Below are 19384 nucleotides of genomic sequence, written 5' to 3'. Positions count from 1 at the left end.
AAGTTCTGGAAACCATTACTCCAGGACTTTAATAGCAAAAATTATGTGCCAGGTACACTTTTAAGTGCTGTCAGCTTCACACTCCTGAAGTAGGTGGTTGCTGTCCTCATACGAAGCAGCCCAAAGTGGATCCCAAATCATGGGCTGGTTCCAGGGTCCCTGATCTTAATCACTATGCCATACTGCTCAAAAACAGCTTTCCCTTGTAAACTAATCCACGTTGTGGAAAGCTTACCTAGGATCAAATCTGAGGCTCTAGTTTTACAGATCAGTCACAATGAAGATGAGGTTTTTAAAAAGGACTCACCCATTTATTCCGCAAATTTATGTGGTCATAGCCTAACAAAACTTAAGGTTGTGGGGGTGTAAAGATTTGTCTGCTTATGTAAGGGAAACTTTTTTTTTTTTGAGACAGTCTCTCACTCTGTCGCCCAGGCTGGAGTGCAGTGGTGCAATCTCGGCTCACTGCAATCTCTGCCTCCCCGGGTTCAAGTGATTCTTCTGCCTTAGCCTCCCAAGTATCACCTGACACCATGCCTGGCTAACTTTTTTAGTAGATACGGGTTCTCACCACGTCAGCCAGGCTGGTCTCAAACTCCTGACCTCAGGTGATCCGCCCACCTCGACCTCCCAAAATGCTGAGATTGTAAGCATGAGCCACCACGCCCGGCTGTTCTATTACTAAGGTGCTTGTGTCCGTGCATTTCCAACTTAAAGGACTGCATGGTCTTGCATTCAGGTTTCAATGTAAGAATCTAGAATTGAACCCTCTCAGGTGCCTTACAGATCCCTTTCTCCCCAATCAATGGACATCCCTGACAAATCTTTGTTCTGGTCTAAATTAAATGTTTCTTGTAAAAAACTACCAATTAGCCAGGAAATGTGGCTCGCGCCCCTAATCCCAGCACTTTGGGAGGTTGAGGCAGGTCTGGAGTTCCAGACCAGCCTAACATGGAGAAACCCATCTCCACTAAAAACACAAAATTAGCCAGGCATGGAGGCACGTGCCTGTAATCCCAGCTACTTAGGAGGTGGAGGCAAGAGAATCGCTTGAATCTGGGTGTGCTGAGATCACACCACTGCACTCCAGCCTGGGCAACAAGAGTGAAACTCTGTCTCAAACAAAAAAACCCTACCAATCTCTTGCTACTACTCAGACCTTCAGAGTGATGGAGTCTGAGGGCTCATCTTAACTCCTATATGCCACTGGTTTCATTTTTAACTTAAAAAATTAAGTTCCCCTTCTAAATCTTGTAATTTCCAACTCAATTGTGATTTTTCATGTTCAGGGAAATACTACCCCCTCAATATAGAAACATTGACATATACATGTACCCCTCACCCCCAACTTGAAGTGAAAGTAGCAGCATGCAAAGAACTGACAGATAAAAACTAGGGTATTTCCATCCCAAACTGCATCACAGAGAAGCAATGGTTGCCCTCTGGTATTTATTTACCCCGGGCAAAGTTAGCATGTACATGTCACCCCTTGTTCTTCATGATCTGGCATAAACTTTTCAAAGACCAAGTCCACAGATGCATCTCTGTATTAGAACCCAAAAGAGAAATGAAACAAGTGTTTTTGTAAACTAAGTCATACCTACTTTCTTCAGAATTATAAAAAGTCATCTTTTACAACATGGGGAAAGGGGACAGTCCATAATTGTTCCAATTTCATTTTTCTCCTCAGATTTTAAAATCGTTTTGATCCCAAAGGTGCCTATTGAATTCTTAAAAAATAAACTGCCTTATCAGGTATCATACCTGAAAATGCTTCAAATATCTCTTGGTTATCACTTGAATAAGTTCAGGGATGGCAAAGGAAAAAATTACAGTATAGCCATGCAAAATAACATTTTCTAATTTCCCCCCTTTAGGGTTCTAACTGGGGCTTAAAAACCCAATGAACAAAGTGAAGTTTCCCTCTGTACATGGCTTTTATTATTTACATAATACAATATAGCATCAATGCTGAATAGCATGACTATGTGCAATACATAAATATGAACTATCTGTACACATCTGCAGGTCTAACTCAGAACTAAGGTACATAAAATTGAAAGCAAAACTGAATGCTTTAAGAATAAAAGTAAAAACTAGGACTGAACACTGCAATAAATCAGAAGTAGTGCCTCGTGTACATACTTAACTATTTACAGATGAAAACAGGCATTACCACAACACTAACTATACTCATTTATATATAAAAAACACAAGTTTCATACATCACAAAAAACCTTCCATTATAACACAGAAGTGGTATTACCAGACAAGCATCAGTGAAGTATACTGCCTTTTCTAGTTGTTATTGTACAATGCTGTAGATAATGCAGCCCATGCAATACACCCAAGAACACTAGAGTCCTACACCCAAGTACAATATGATAAAGCAGCCCTCTGCAAGTGGTGCTGGATACCACTAAGAAGTCTACTGCAGCCATGTTGGTTATGATTTTCCATGCAGAAGGGTACAGTTACATTAAGAACTGAAGTCTTTTAAAAGGCTTTAAACATTCTTTCTTGAACCAAAACATTCGACAAAAGATGCACATGAAAAATTAACTATTCAGATACCTTTGCAACTTAAAATTCAGATGCATGTTATTCAATAGAGCTGCTGTATGTGAAAACCAAACGTAGAGTTTAAATTTCTTCTTGTAAACAAATTAATCCTAGTGCAGTTCTGTGCTACACATTTTTAGCAATGAGTAATGCAGACATCTTCTGGTGCAGGGCAGCACAATAAGCTTCAAAGATTATCTCAAGACCCTGTTGTTGGCTTGATGGTTTTACTTATAAGCAGTTTCGATGTTTACCTTTCACAGAATGTCTTATTTGACAGCTTTAGATGACCAATTTAACTGGACTTATATATGGCGCCAAATACTGGTTTCACGGGAAGGTCTGATCCTCTTTATAAGCTTTTCTTCCTGCTTCCAAAGAACATGTTGTGAAATTAAGAGGGTGAAGTTTAACTATGGTAGAAGTAGACTGCCAGTCCTTTTCTGGTGTACCATTTTAAAAAAATACAGGCACATAACACTAGCCAAAGATTATACCTTGATTACATTCCCAAAAGGCAGATATGCTGCAAACATGCAGAGATTTCATTTATTTTGTTTGGCACATGGGAACTATATTTTGTTCCTATTATCTGTGTATTTCACTTTGCTGTGCAGATTTTCATCCAATTTTATTCAGGGGAGGGCATATACATTTTGTAGGGCTGTATCTATCCAATTCTGCCTGTAACAAACACCCAAACATCCTAAAATATCAATTATAAGACAGACAAGTGTAAAGTAAAACTCTGGAGAACATCAAAGAAAAATGGCCATGCATCTGCTCTTTAATGTTTTCCTACGATATATTAAAATAAAAACAAAGTTTCAGTCTCTTCGCAAGTAGTAATTTATATTCTCTGAATTTTTTCAGCCACAACAACTGGATTCTCTTTTCTGATTTTTGCTGCAGCTTCTGCTTTGTAATCATATGGACAGTTGTGCTTGTCAGAGTAACGGTGAAGTCCACAAAACAAATTTCCACATCGGCAGTCAAACCCTGAACAAACAAAGAAGCAGTCACTTGAGAACGTGAGGCAATTAAAAGAAAAAAAAAAAAAAAAAAAGCTTAGTCACTATAGAAAGGGAACCAGGTTTTCAGTGCTTTGCAACATAAAAGACAGTGAACTCTTTTCTTCTACTTTCTGGTGATAAGATACAGTCAACTCTTGAAAAGAGTCTATCACTTTACACTGGAAAAGGAACTTTTAACTTCCTTTGACATGGTGAGAAATTCAAATAACTATGTTCAGTCTTCCCTTGCAAGGGCAACAGGGAAGTGTCTGGTAAGCCAAACCATGTGGAGAAAACAAAATGGGCTATCTGCCAGCTAATTTCTACCAGGTGCTCTCCCTCTATTAACTCCTGTAGATGCAAAGTAGGATAAAATTTACACAGGCTCTGGAGTTAGGCTGACCTGGATTCAAAACATAGTACTACCTTATGTTAAGTGGGTAATGTTTCCTCAAGTGAAAACAACCATCAAGGTCTGAGATTTAAAAGGGACAAGAAAAAAAAGCACTCAGAACATTCTGTGCATAGCTCAAAGCTGGTGGCAATGTCACCAACATTTTCCCTAGGTATATAAAAACTTTTTATCAATCTAATAAAAGAAAATAGGAGGGTGTGAGTTAAAACATTTCATATGATTAGGAGACAGATGGAAATTAAATCCAACTTCTTTCCACTCCAATACCACCTTCCCCACCTTTCCTAAACTACAGCTAGCCAGGCATTTTTTTAAATGTGTAAGACCAATCAGTCTCTTAGGGAGTGACCAAGAGCTCCTTCTTAACTGCAGGAAGTAAAATACACATTGTCTTATATTTTGTAATACCTGTAAGACCAACTTTCTTTCTGCACATGAAACATCTGTTTTTCTTTGGTTTGGGCAATTCAGGAGCTTTTTCTTCACTCTGAGAAGTACTGGGCTGAGAAACTGATGGACTGGGCTGAGTGACAACTGAAAAGGACAAAAAAAATTTGTCAAGCATTCGCTGGCTAACGTTTTAAGTCAAAAAAGGAAGTATTTAAGAAGCATTCCTTGAAAATACTTTAACATGAGAACCTTTCAAATCGAGAAATTCCTGCCAATCACCATACTTTGCTTCTCTAATTTTGTAAAATGATCACTCACTCAAGAAATTCCTTTAACACACTCTTAACAGACAGTACTAAAAACAAAATCCTAATTCTGCTTTAAAGAGCTGGGAGATGTTAATCATATGCTCAGTTTTTCCACATTGTAATTTCCTAAATGCAAACTTCTCAATCAGGGCAGTTCAAATTCATTACATCTCAGTAAATAAGGGTAGCCAACTTTGAAGCAGCTGGCTATAAATCATTTTGAATTTTTTGCTTATAGAAAAAAAAATCTGTAGATATAAACAGCAAATTTTGACAAAACCCAAACGATTAATCCCTAAATCAATGTCAGATCCAAAAATTCCAAAACAATCATTTTGCCATTTTCAAAGGTGCACTAAACATTATAGGAAGACTTGATTTTTTTTAAAGCTTGTTTTTTAAAAAAGATCAGCACAGTGTTTAGAAACTACTTGAGAAGTTCTGATTTTAAACTATCAAGGATTCCACAGGCAGAACAAGAATCTTTTTGGACAGTTAGAGTTAGCATCTACCACCACCATTTCTCCACCTAAAAGGGCTTTAAGTTTCAGTGTACATGACATCAATAAAATTTCTCACAATGAACAAAAAATAGATTACTGTACTGAATGAAGCCCACATTGCCACTATTTAAAACAAAATATCAAAATTTACATATACTTACTTAGTATAACTACACCTGAAACACTATAAACTCGGGTTTTAACATTAATCCAAACCATAAAAATAGCAACTTTATGTATGCCAATGCTGAAATTACTGCCCAACTATGCCAGCACCAATGCTATTAGCTCCTACAGCAAGCTGATTGGTTTAATGGCAATTTACTCTAAAACTCTGCCCAAATTTATAATTTAATTGCATTAGCAATGTATCTACTAGGACAAATAGCCTAATATTAATTAGACTAAAAGAATAAAGTTCTACCTACTTCTACTGTGACAACACTAATGTTTTTCCAGATGTCATGAGGATAAAGAATAATCTATGGGAATAGTTGTATGGGGTAGAGAGAGGGTGTCAGTCATTTCTTTGGCCACACCTGAAAATGAACTATGGCTCTTGAGACAAGGGAAGAAGGGGGAGTAAGAAGAAAATTATACAGAAAAGGCAAATAGCAGTAAACCACAAAATGCCTACTAAGTAATAAATACATACTAGCTACAGCTCTAACCCAAGACTATTCTTCCAAGGTCTGAGTATTTAAAAAAAAAAAAAAAAAAAAAAAAAGGCATCATGGGAACACTAATGTGGTCAGTTTTAAGGATGGAGCTCATTTCAAAATACCAAATATAGATTTACCTGCCAAACTTAAGAATTTGGCCTTAACATTGTAAGATTAATACAATAAACAAACTTGACTGCTGTTAGCAAAAGCAAGCCTCCAAAGCAGATTGTATAACCACTGACACTATTTTTTCACAAGTTTTATATTGCATTTAATTAGCACTCTGCCAAAAAAGAACAAATTGATCAAAGACGTGCACTACATAAAGTACAGAAATCTGTTCTAGGGCCTAGTACAGGTAATTCAAGTCAGTCTTCTTGCACCATTAGGGTGCTTCTGGTTGTTCTATGTAAGCAAAGTCTCCAAACTTACCAAATGTCATGAAAAACAAAATGTCTTTTCACACTGAGTTTTAAACTCCCACACAATATACGATAGGAATACTGCACTTCTTCAAATAAGTTTTAATGTTCAGTATGTTGTTTAAAGTTTTCTACAACACTGACAATATCAAAACTGAATATTACTGCTTTTGATCATAAAATTATCCTTTATGATCTTGATATTTCACTTCATCAAGTTCTTAACACATCCCATCTCCAGATTACAGACTCTGCCCATTATGCACATGAGGGTAATGCAGGGGATGAACAGAGAAGAAATTAAGAATAAACAGAATGACTATTTTACACATCAAAAAACTTTTAAAGATAGCAGTTCTTTGTTTGGCCTGTATTTTATAGCTCTCCTTCCTCTTTGGTCCTTCAATAAGAAGGAAAGAATATCTCCACCAACCATTACTTGCACTATCAAATTCAGAACTGAACAAATATTAAATGAAAAGCATACCTGGCTCTGACACCTCTGTTTTCGGGGTAGTTATTTTGTCCTCTCTTGAAATGCTCATTTCTGTCATTTGCTGAGTTACAGGCAAGGCAGCCACAGGCACATTTCTATTTGAGTTCAAGCAAACAATTTTTAAAGGTGTTAAGGGTACTTCTTGAGATAATGAATAGTTGTCAGTTCAACTTTAAATTACATAATATTTCCAACATGAGCAAATGGAGCTAGAAAACCTAAAATTTAAAAAAATACTGGATGCCCAGCATAAATGGTTGAGAAAAAAGTTTGATAAATGGCTCATCAACTCGGGGCTGCATTTTGTATTGGTTGCCATATTCTAAAACTAACTAGGAATTTTTAGCTGTGCCTGTAACTTGTTTAAGAGCAAAAAGGGCAGCTCTGCCAAAATACCTTGTTTGGTCCAATGATATAGTCCATAGTCTCACTCGACAACCCCTAAACCTCAATTACAAAGAAATAAAAAAAGCACAGCATTTCCAACACAGAATCCTCGAGGGGATTAGGGAGTCCGTTCTAATATACATCTTTACTCAATGACTTAAGTCAGACACTGAAATCCTCGATTATGCAACAATGCAAAACCAAGAATATCTGACATATTAACATTTTTATTATTGGACTAGTACAGACATCTTAGTTTCCTCTTTGTAATATTATAAAAACTCTGAAATGTTCAATCTTACCTTGATTTTTCAGATGTGCTGCCAGCAGCACCTTCACAGTTGTTTAAGCTAGTGTCTGCTCTTTGTACAGATGCAGAATCTGAGGTAGGACTGTTGGAACCACTAGCTGTCCCTATTTAAAAAAAGGACTTGTAAGGAACCAATGGACACTACAAAAACTCACTTAGTATCAAGACTTAGTAAGTAATGAATACTTGCATTTAATTAGGTTAGTGATATAAGCATCCACTGTGCTGTAATCCTACACTTGAGTATCCAAACACAAAATATTAAAAAGTCATATCCAATGAACACAAGTGTGAAACAGAAAAACATCAAAAAAAGAAAACTGAAAAGCTAGAAGATGCTTGTAGAGATATTCATTCCTGATTAGTCACATCAAGTACTTGGGCTGTTGCTTTAATTTCAAGCTCTTGTTAAGTGTTCTCTCCATGGGCTTTCAGCATTCTCAGCCCCAATTTTTGGTTCTATATTTTCTGTCCACCAGTTCTTCAAATGTGTTTTTCCTTGAAAACAACTTACCCATTGGGCTCATTCTGCCACTATTCTGCTGTCTCTGAAGATGTTCTTTGTAGCAAACTGAACACATTCCATTTGTCCTAGGATTTCCATAAAAGCCACATCCTGTGCTACACAGCATGGGCCCTGGGGTCTGGTTAGTCTCCTGAGCCATATTTTCCTGCTATAGATGAAACAAAATTTCAGAAATTAGCATATCACCAAAATACAGTCTGATATAATCATCAGTATACCTTTTTTTTTTTTTTTACCATTTCTACACAAGTTTTACAAAAGCCGAAATTCTGTTAATCATTAAAAAGAGTAGGCAGAGATAATTACCAATATTTTGTTGCCTTTATAAAAGCTAACTGTTTTAGTGCCAAAAAACCCCCCAAAAAAACAAAAAACACAAAACCAAACCAGACCAAAAAACCTAAAAAGAAATTCTATCATTATCAAGATATTTTTACCTGTCACTATTCTTGCTTTCAATTTATGAAAAGGTCTGCTAGATCTCAGGGTTATGTTTTAATCAATTTGGGAAATTGGTATATTTTATTCTTTGGTTACTTTTGACTCTCCTGCACTACAGGTAGACCATTTCAAATGATGTTTTTACTTAGTTGGCTAATCACAATTCATCACTGACTCTTGATATTTATAGGTAGTTCTGTAAACTGGATGAATAAAGCTTTCTTAAAACTAACACCTATACATATCTGGGCTTCATCAGTAATTTGGCATTTCTGCTGAGGCAGGGCATCTGTACTTTTTAAATGCTGAAACATCTTTATATAAGGCTGAAAACAAAGCTGGTAGCTCTTCCTGCCACCTTGGCACCAACAAGTAAAGTTTAAGAATTTAGGGTCAGCTGGTTTATGAAACTCCTTTCATGTTGTCCATTTGAGGTGTGAAAATCTGTTTCAGAGTACTTTAAAGCCAGTGCCTAGGAACCTGCAATGTATAAATTATGAACCAAATTTCTCAGCCAAAGGCACTATTAATTTTTAACAAGTGCTTGTCTTCCTCATACCAGAAAATAATAAAACTGTTCCAAGCTCAAATTCAATATAGTAAAGTAAGGCAATATAAATACACAACTCTTTAGTATTGCTAGGTTAATATTCAGTGCTAGGTTACCAGAAAAAGCTTTACATAGCAAGCATTTGTTTGAAAGCAAGCAAGGGTTTGCTTTTCTAAAAGTCTTGTTAAAATGCTGTGTTAAATTATTAAGTTTTCCTCTGGGTGAGAGAAATTAAATATTCAAGAAAATTTATTTTACAATAAAGTTGTGAAGGGTTTTCATATCATCTTAAATATGTATAAGGGTACAAAAAGCATATTTGAGAGCATGTGATTAAAGGGAAATTTGTGTGCTGTGACTTGTGGTCACAGTCATTTTTCCCAACTACTACATACTAGAATACACTTTTCAGTGAGTTATTACCTACTTTGAACAATAGTATTAATTTAGTTGACACTGTCTCCTTAAATAGTAAGTGGAATTTAGCTGACTCATTTTGGAGCAGGGTAGTGTAAACATTTCAACATCACTTAGGAAGTTTATTAATAAACACTTTCAGCTGGGTTTTTAAATGTTGAGTATGACAGGGGCAAAAAATGCTTTCAAAAGATAAATATGTATATATTTGCATGCCTGCCATGCACAAAATGTGTGAATCTTTGCCCTATGCATAAAAGTTGGGTCATTCCTTAAAACCAGTTTAAGTATGCCAGCTCACATTTTCTACACTAATGTCCACTGTCATCTGACATTGGCTTTAAAAACAAACTGCCTTAAGTTTAAGACCAAATAATCAACCTACATATGTAATTTTAATGACTGTTAAAATCTTTTAGATAAATAAAATGGAGGATACTCCATTTAAAGATTTCACACACTTTGGACATAAACTATTCCACCTTCCCTTCGGAGAACATGTCTACCTTCATTTCATTATAAATAACCTTCAATTGCGAGACGCACAAGGGGCACCATGACATAAGAGTCTTCTACATGGGTTCCCATCTTTTAGGTTTTTTTTCCCCTGGAAAGTCAGCTTTTAAATGCCATCACATGTGCACAGCTTGCTTTAATATTTCTCAGAAGCTTAGATCACATGGGAGGGCGCTTCAGCCTGTCACAAGGCTGCAATGTGACAAGCCGAGCTGGATGGAGGCTCTCACATAAAGCCTAGTCAACAGGGGCCTCTGAAATCAGCTTCTATTTATATCTCAAAGCCTGCCAACTCCTACACAACCCCAAGAACTAAGGATGCAGCGTTCATATATCTAACATAAGAAAACAACAAAGGCTGCTAGTTTTTTTCCTAATGAGGAAAAACTACAGAACAATCTCAATCTAGAAGATGAAGGCATAAAAATCACTCAAAGCTAAAATGGCCAAGGTTGTTTATAAAATACTAGGCACAGTGGAGAGAGCGTAAGAAAGAATCCTCATTTAGTGGCAATCATTTGGAGGATGAAGTGGAGGATGTGTGTTCCCATTAGGTATTGCATCTTCTCTTCTCGTATTTTTTTTAAAAAATGCCATTACTATTTATCACCTTTAAGTAATTAGAAACTTAAGCATGCACGTGTCAGCTCTATCAGGTATAGCTAAAACGCACATTTTATAAAGTTTATGTCTTCCTCTAACTCACAGCTTAAAAAAAAAAAAGCCTGAGTGTAACTGAAAAATTCACCAATTCCAATTCTGAACAAAGAGGTTTTACACCCATGGAATATAGTTCTTCCAGGTGCACAAGATGTTATGAGACGGCATGAATTCCCACTCACCTGGGAATTGAGACCTGAGTTCAAGTCTCTAGTCTGCCACTAAGCCAGTGACCTTGGGCAAGTCCTTACTTTCCAGATTTCAGCTTCCTGTTTGCCAAATGGAGGAGGATTGACTTTTAAAGGCTCCTTTTCAGGGCCTGGGAGATAGAAAACAGGAGAGAACTACAACGAATCCTTAATTTTTTAGGAGGCGAGGGGAAACATTTTAAGAAAAATCTTTAAAGATAAAATTGCAATATTTTTACCAATTGAGTTAAGAAATCCTACTTAAAAAATCCTAATAAGGAGTAAAATAGAATTCGTTTATGTTTTTAGGCGTCTGTATCTAAATCCTAGGTTTAAGAACGGGGACGTGTGACCTACATGTTCCTTTACCTTAGTATCTCCTTGGATTGGATGATAGATTATATTCTTAATAGACATTCAATCAATAAAAGATAGCCCGACCCTTCCCCGAAAACGCAGCTCCACGAGGTGCGTGGAAAGCGAGCAAAAAATTTTTACGTTCACCAGCCTAAATGCACCGAACAAAGGAGAAGGTGCTCCACTTCCTCCATGAAAACGGATCTCAGGGTAGACATGCAGCGACGTCGAGAAACCCAAAACACGACGCCGGAGAACCCCTGGCCCCATGTTCCAATGGATTTTGGAACAAGTTCGGGTCCCACTGCTCCCCCATCCCCCTCCAAGCAAAGGCCCCACTCAGGAAAGCCGAGTAGGGCCCTCTCCGAAAACCACTGAGTCATGCAGAACAGCAGCTCGGCAGGCCCGGCCGGCCCTTCGCCCGCAGGCCCCACGCCGATCCCCGACCCCGAACGGCTCTTCAGAGAGAAAAGCGCTGGGGCGGGGGGAAGGGGGGGTTTGCAGCGGGCAGGGGGCGCGGCCGGCGCCTTGGCCTCTTTGTTTCTCCGGGTCCCGGTGCCTACGCCGGATGCTGCCGCCGGGCGGGAGGCGAGCGGCCTAGAGGCCAGCCCCGCAGAGGCTGCACGCCGGGCATTGTTTCCCGACAGTGCTCTGGAGCGAGCCAGGGACGCGGGGAGCCAGGCCTCGGGCCACGACGACAGGATGACGCCTCCGTCTTTGTGCTTCCTGAGCTGGCGGGCGGGCAGGCTCCCCTCCCCCGGACGCCGCCATCCGCGGCCTGCTCCGGGTTCGCCGTTGGCCCGCGGCGCCCCCGTCCCCTCACTCCCGCCCCCGGCCCGGCCCAAGGAACCCGGTTCCAGCCCCCAGCCCCGTACCACTCACCCTGCGGGGCCACAAATGAGAAAGCCGGGCTCGCGCGCGAAGCCGGCACGGTGAGGCCGGGCCGAGGCCTCCGGGAAGGCTGAGCCGGGCGCCCTGGTGCCGGCGCCGCGGGCCGGGAGCGGGTCGGAGCCGCAGGCGGAGGTGGCTCCGCCGCCGCCGCCGCGGGGTCTTCCTTTGTTCCTGCAGCAGCGACGAGCGTGGCCGGGACCCGCCGGAGCTCGGTAAGTGGGAGGAGGGAAGCGCGGGGGGGCGGCGAGGAGGAGCGGAGGGAGGACCGGAGGCCGCAGCGGCTAACGCTTCACTAGGCGCTCGCCCGTCGTCGCCTCGCGCCTCCACAGGCAGCAGGTTGGGCGGACAAGGGGGAGCGGAGCGCGCGCCGCGAGACCTGGGGCTGTTAAGGGCCCGCTGATGGCGCTGTACGCCGCTTCTGCCACCGCTGGGGAAGCTGCACGGCTCCCGGGAGCGAACAAGCCCGCGTAGGAGATGCACACAGCTTCGCGTCTCGGCCGACTAACGCGCTCGCCGCCCGGTGCCCGGGATGTGAGGGAAAAGAGGGAGAGGGGGCGGGACCCGTGCGTCAGCGAAAACCCCGACGGCGGCGACGGCGGCGGCGGCGGCGGTGAGCGCGGTGACGTCGAGTGCCCGAGGCCACGCCCCCGGCGCTCAGTCAGTAGGTCCGGGAGGCGGGGCTGAGCCGGGTCACTGTGCGTTCTCGCGGAGCCAGGCACTGGTTTGGCGCTCGGCCTCTGGGTGGAGCTGGAAAGAGCGGGTCCTGAGGAGGGTGCGTTTCTATTTTTAACCCAATTGTCCGCCCTCAGCCTCCCTCCTTCGGATTTTCTCATTCAGGCCCGTTTTTCGCCATCCTAGTTCTCACGCTTTGTCTCCAACCCTGGGCAGACATTCCCTCCCCCAGGAATTTTAAGGATTCACCCTCAGAAAAGAATGAGAACCGCCTTATGGCTTCGAGGTCTTTTCTGTTTGTGTAAACCTCTTCACTCTCCACCCCTATTTTCAGCTCCGAAGTCCAGCCTGAGCGTGGCCCTGACGCGGCCGGCGGCGCGCCTTCGCTCGCCCAAGGTCACGAGTGGTTGTGCGGGGTGAGGAAACGCGTTGCCGCCCAGAGCTGCCAGTGCCCCGGCGGCGCTGTTCTGAACAAACTGTTTTGGCCAGCCTGTAAAATCCCTGGAAATTGACCATTCCAGCAAAACGTCGTGTCCTGGGAAAGCACCAAATGTTCTACTCAAGTGCAGCGAAGGGACAAAACAAGCTAGACCTGAGGCCCAGATGAAGCGGGAGGAGGAGGCTTGCGGGAGGAAGTTCAAGGGGGGATGTACTGGGCGGGCAGTTCAGGCACGAGGAACGGGCCCCCCCTGGGTGAAAGGATGACTTACCTCGAAACACTGGGAACCTTTTCAGAGCGCAAACCATTTACAACTGACTGATCCAAGTGACTTTCAGTTCAACTCAATAAAATTAGTAAGTCCGAAAGGACTTCTCAAATTTTCTAGTAAACAATGATCTAACGAATACATAGAAATGACGTTTAGGGCTTATATTAGCCACATATAGAATGGAGAAGAGGTCCCTTTAGTGTTTCTCAAAGTTCGTAATCAAAAAAATCACTGGGTGATTAAAGATTCCTACGCCTCTCTCCTGGATACGGTTTTTGTTGGTCGGGAGAAGCGGGCGGAGCTCGTGTTGCGCTTCAGGTGATCCGTATTTATAATCTGTATTTGGGGGAAGACTGTGCTGATACCTTGAACCAACATTGCCGAATCAGTTCTCCCCACAGTTAGCAGAGTACATGGAGCATAACAACCTTTTATTTTGAACAAATTCGGACTTATTACTGTGATCAATTAATGTATTAGAGATTTAAGTAGTTTGGGTCCTTGGTCCCACGATCATTAAAATTTATTTCCTTAAATTAGTAGATAATTTAGTAAAAAACATAGTAGCTACCATTGACAGGCCATTTTCAGTGCAACTGTTTTCCATTTAGAGTCTCATTTAATCCTCACAGCAATTCACTGAGATAGGTACTATTATCATGTCCCTTTCTACAGATATAGGAACAATGACTAAAGAGCTTGCTCAGGGCACTGAAGGGCAGGGAGGCAATGGAGGTGATTATTATTGAGAACAAAAATAACTTGAATTTTTTTTTTTTTTGCCTTCTAGAATTGGAGTTATAATGAGTGAAACAAGATAATTCCTGAAGAAGCATACTCGAAAAAAAGTCTATAAAGGTAACGAGGCAAGCTCATTACTGAAGTGTATTCCATAATTTGTCATCTTCTGATAATTCGTCTTCTCTATCACCCATTTACAATTTTCTCTGAGACTGTTTCAGCCAAGACTGTTGCAGATATTGAACCTAAAAATAGCAAGATTCCCTTTCAGCAGATATTTTCTAGTGGTTCTCAAAGTGTGGTCTCCAGACCAGCGGCAGCAGCAGCACCTGGTAACTTATTAGAAATACAAATTCTCAGGCCGCAAAAACAAACCTGTGGAGTCACAAACTGGGGGCTAGCACAGCCATCTGTGGTTTAATAACCCTCCAGGTGATTCTGATGCATGCACAAGATTGAAAACCACTGATTTACCCCTACCATGGCATCAGGTAACCCCTCTTTTTTTCAGATAGCTCACACCTTGTGAAAGGGAAAGGTTTAGGAAAAAAAAAAAAGAAAGAAATGGTCTCATATTACTGGTGTAACAGATTAAGGGATATACTTCTAAGAAGGTTTTTGCTTTATTTTTGTTTTCTTATATTTCAAATTTTCACTTGGACTCCAAAGACAAACTGAATTGTTAAACACGAAATATATAATAGAATGCTTCTAATATAACATGCCAAAGGGCTTTACTCTGTAGTCATTAGGGAAGGTCAACTTTGGCCTGAAACTAACCTCTGTAAAAAAGATAATGAGCAAAGTTGGTTGTGCTCAAAATGTGGTATTACAGGTGGTGGCTCACACCTGTAATCCCAGCACTTTGGGCGGCCCAGGCAGATGGGTCACCTGAGGTCAGGAGTTCGAGACCAGCCTGGCCAACATGGCGAAACTCCGTCTCTACTAAAAATACAAAAATTAGTCAGTGGGTGGCAGGTGCCTGTAATCCCAGCTACTCAGGAGGCTGAGGCAGAAGAATTGTTGAGCCGGGGAGGTGGAGTTTGCAGTGAGCCGAGACTGTGCCACTTCACTACAGCCTGGGATGACAGAGAGAGACTCTGTCTCAAAAAAAAAAAGAAAGTTTTGCATATTTGCTACTTTCCAGGCACCCACTGAACTTGGTGCTGGGATATACATTTGTGTGAAAAATAGATGTTACCCTGTTCTCATGGATCTTGCTGTCATGTGGGGAGAAATATATTATCATATAATATATAATTATGAACTGGTAAATATTTTGAAGGAAAAGTACAGAATGCTATGGGAGCATATAACCCATCATAACGAATCCTGGAAATTCATCCAGGTCTGAGTTCCAACCATCCCCATGGCCAAAGGAGCCAGGATATTTCCTTAAAGTAGGTAACCTGGTAGTCTGCTTAAGAACTTAGGTAAAGTCATTAGTTTCACTTACATTTTTCTTTGTAATCTAGGGATGGACTGGAAAGGGGATGAAGATGGGAGAAGAGCAAATGTGATTAAATTTCTTAGAAAGTGAAAACTGACATCCCTTAAAAGCAATATAAGTTATTAGTCCACTGTAAAATATAAAAGACCTGAAGTTATTTTATCTTGACATATAAATTCCTATTATGGAGACAAGAATTGCTTCTATGACATTATTATAATACTCTGTCATGAGTAACTATTCATTTTCTGTATGTGCTTGAGTAGAACTTGGTGAAGCACAAAGCCTTTTCTAGGGTCTTAAAAACTTTGGTGTGGCCGGGTGCGGTTGCTCACGCCTGAGTAACCCCAGCACTTTGGGAGGCTGAGGCAGGCAGATCACGAGGTCAGGAGTTCGAAACCAGGCCAATATGGTGACACCTGTCTCTACTAAAAATGCAAAAATTAGCCAGGTGCGGGCACATGCCTGTAGTCCCAGTTACTCAGGAGGCTTAGGCAGAAGAATCACTTGAGCTCAGGAGGCAGAGGTTGCAGTGAGCTGAAATCATGCCACTGCACTCCAGCCTTGGCAACAGAGTGAGACTCAGTCTCAAAACAAACAAAAATTAGCCAGGCGTGGTGGTGGGTGCCTGTAATCCCAGCTACTTAGGAGACTGAGGCAGGAGAATCGCTTGAACCTGGGAGGCAGAGGTTGTAGTGAGCCGACATCATGCCACTGCACTCCAGCCTGGGTGACAGAGAAAGACTCCCTCTCAAAACAAAACAAAACAAATAAAATTAACTGGGTGTGGTGGTGCGTGCCTGTAATTCCACCTACTCTGGAGGCTGAGGCATGAGAATCTCTTGAACCTAGGAGGCATAGGTTGCAGTAAGCCGAGAGCGTGCCACTTCACTCCAGTCTGGGTGACAGAGCGAGACTCTCACTCAAAAAAAAGAAAAGAAAAATAATATTTTGGAGCATATCATAACCTGGGTTCATGGGGGTGGGGACTTGCCAGGAAGACAGTAATGGTGTCAGTGATTCAGCTAGACCCCAGCAACTGTGCTGGAATAAAGCTTAGGCAGTGGGCAATTGTCCCTAAGGTCCTATCAGTCAGCAGAGAAAAAGGTAGAAACCATTAGGGAGGTCAGGATTCAGGCAGCAGACTAGCATGAGAAAGGTAGGTAGGGTTGGGCTTCTGTCCTGGAGCAATGTAAGTTCTAAGCAGAGAGCCAAGGCAAGTTTCTTAAGTTTGTGTAATGTTTTTCCACTTACAATGTATATTCAAATGCTTTAATTTGATAAATTCTCATAGCAGCCTGTAGAGGTAAGTGTTATCATCTCTCCTTTTGCTGGAGGAGTTGACTGACTGAGGCTCAGGGCAAAGTTATATATCCTGTCCATTGTCATATCTAGTGAGAGTACAGCCTTCTGTTCTTCAGCTGTGTTCTATTGCCTCTTCAGGATCACTTCCCCCTTTAAATTTATTTCAAAATTATATTTCCCATTAGAATGCTAACCTTTTTTTTTTTTTTGAGAGGGAATCTCATTTTGTCACCCAAGCTGGCGTGCAGTGGCATGATCTTGCACACTGCAACCTCTGCCTCCCAGGCTCAAGCAATCCTCCCACCTTAGCCTCTGGAGTAGCTGAGACCACACAGACACATGCTACCATGCCCAGCTAATTATTTGTATTTTTGGTAGAGATGGGGTTTCACCATGTTGCCCAGGCTGGTTTTGAACTCCTGAGCTCAAGCAATCTAGATTGGTGTGATTACAGGTGTAAGCCACTGCCCCCAGCCTAAAAAGTTAACCATTCTCATCTGTATCGCTCACCTCTCCCAGCACTCTCTAACAGGCAACTCCTGTCCCTTTTGCTAGCTCCAGCTTATCTGTCCGTCTCCTAAATGTTGACATTTTTTAGGTCTAGGTCCTGAGCACTGCTTGTTTTTTCACTGCTCATACTCTCTCAGAGCGATTTTACCCACCTTCATAGATTCAAATTAAGTACTCAAAGGAATGTGTATCTGTACTCGTTCCTTGGCTTACAAATGATTTATTAATGAATTTTTCACTTACAAAGATGTAGCTATTATTTATTTATTTATTTGGAGACAGAGTCTCATTCTGTCATCCAGACCGGAGTGCAGTGGCATGATCTCAGCTCACTGCAACCAGTCTCAGCTCACTGCAACCAACCTCCTTGTCCCGGGTTTGAGCGATTCTCACACCTCAGCCTCCCCAGTAGCTGGGATTATAGGCATGCACCACCATGCTTGGCTAATTTTTGTATTTTTAGTAGAGACCAGGTTTCACTATGTTGGCCAAGCTACTCTTGAACTCCTGGCTTCAAGTGATCCACCTGCCTCAGTCTCCCAAAGTGCTGGGATTACAGGCATGAGCCACCACACCCAGCTGAAAAAGATGTATCTATTTTTAAATTTTTACATACATTTTTCAACTTAATCCAGAAAACCTTTTTTTTTTTCATACTAAAGTTATGCAAAACAGCTGTCATTGGAAGAGAAACGTGTAGCTAACCACTGTTATTGTTAGGTAGTGAGTAAGTGGGAGTAGTGAATTAAGTATCTAGAAATAGATACAAATTTATATTAATTCCATGTAGATCAATGGCTCTAGAATAAACAAGATAAAGTTTGAACCTAAGAATTTCAGAGCCAGTGCTTCAGTTACTGGTATATACCTGATTTAAGTTGTTTTTGTACTATAATTTACAACATCATGATCAACTCTAAATGTGAAGCATATAAATGTAAGGGAAAATTCTTTTTATTAAAAAATTAAAAGTGATAAACTGAAGCAGGACAAAGAAATAAAAACATTAGCTTCACCAAAGGAGATGTATAGATGGAAAATAAGCATATAGAAAGATGCTTCACATTATATATCATCAGGGAAATGCAAATTAAAACAACGAGATACCACTATGTATCTATTAGAATGGCCAAAATCCAGAATGCAAACAACACCAAATACGGGTGAGGATGTGGAGCAACAGGACCTCTTATTCATTGTTGTTAGAACTACAAAATGGTACAGCCACTTTGGAAGGTAGTTTGATTTTTCACAGGGTTAAACATATTCTTACCATATGATCGAGCAATCACACTCCTTGGTATTTACCCAAAGGACCTGAAGACATGTCCAAAAAAAAGAAAAAAACCTGCACACAGATATTCATAGCAGCTTTATTCATAATTGCCAAAACTTGAAAGCAACCAAGATATCCTTCGGTAGGTGAATGGAGAAATAAACTGGTACATCCAAACAATAGAATATTATTCAGTGCCAAAATAAATGAGTTTATTAAGCCATGAAAAGACACGGAAAACTTGAATGCATATTAATAAGTGTAAGAAGCCAGTTTGAGGGCTGGTCACGGTGGCTCATGCCTGTAATCCCAGCACTTTGGGAGGCCGAGGCAGGCGGATCATGAGGTCAAGAAATTCATACTATCCTGTCCAATATGGTGAAACCTCGTCTCTACTGCAAATACAAAAATTAACTGGAAGTGGTGGCAGGTGCTTGTAGTCCCAGCTACTCAGGAGGCTGAGGCAGGAGAATCACTTAAACCTGGGAGGTGGAGGTTGCAGTGAGCTGAGATCCTGCCACTGCACTCCAGCCTAGCAATAGAGTGAGACTCTTGTCTCAAAAAACAAAAAACAGAAAGAAGCCAGTCTGAAAAGTACATACTATTAATTTCAACTATATGGCATCCTGAAAAAGGCAAAACTATGGAAACAGTAAAAAGATCAAGTGATTGGCAGGGAATAGAGGGGAAAGAGGGATGAATA

The 19384-nt window shown here is 41.2% G+C and overlaps 2 protein-coding genes across 3 annotated transcripts in view; one reads left to right on the top strand and one right to left on the bottom strand.

The window, feature by feature from the left end:
• Nucleotides 1-1918: 1918 nt before the first annotated feature.
• Nucleotides 1919-12083, bottom strand: ZFAND5 (zinc finger AN1-type containing 5). Of its 2 annotated transcripts, none has more exons than XM_012453992.3 (6): nt 12009-12083; nt 7986-8145; nt 7464-7575; nt 6766-6869; nt 4399-4524; nt 1919-3561 (listed from the first exon to the last, which is right to left on the bottom strand). In XM_012453992.3, the coding sequence occupies exons 2-6, from the start codon at nt 8134-8136 to the stop codon at nt 3413-3415; spliced, it is 642 nt and encodes a 213-aa protein (XP_012309415.1). In that variant the 5' UTR covers nt 8137-8145; nt 12009-12083; the 3' UTR covers nt 1919-3412. The 2 variants fall into 2 exon arrangements, with proteins under 2 accessions (XP_012309415.1, XP_012309392.1); XM_012453969.2 differs by lacking the exon at nt 12009-12083 and adding an exon at nt 10764-11415.
• A 629-nt stretch (nt 12084-12712) lies between these two features.
• TMC1 (transmembrane channel like 1) overlaps nt 12713-19384 on the top strand; it is a 479796-nt gene continuing 473124 nt past the window's right edge. The window contains exons 1-2 of the mRNA XM_064361646.1: nt 12713-12789; nt 14190-14257. The gene's annotated coding sequence lies outside the window, so the exon portion shown is untranslated. The remainder of the gene's footprint in view (nt 12790-14189; nt 14258-19384) is intronic.

The sequence above is a fragment of the Aotus nancymaae genome, unplaced genomic scaffold, assembly GCF_030222135.1.
Source record: "Aotus nancymaae isolate 86718 unplaced genomic scaffold, 86718_ANA_hifiasm-v0.15.2.pri h1tg000041l, whole genome shotgun sequence".
NCBI lineage: Eukaryota > Metazoa > Chordata > Mammalia > Primates > Aotidae > Aotus > Aotus nancymaae.
This window is presented reverse-complemented; position numbering and strand designations above follow the sequence as displayed.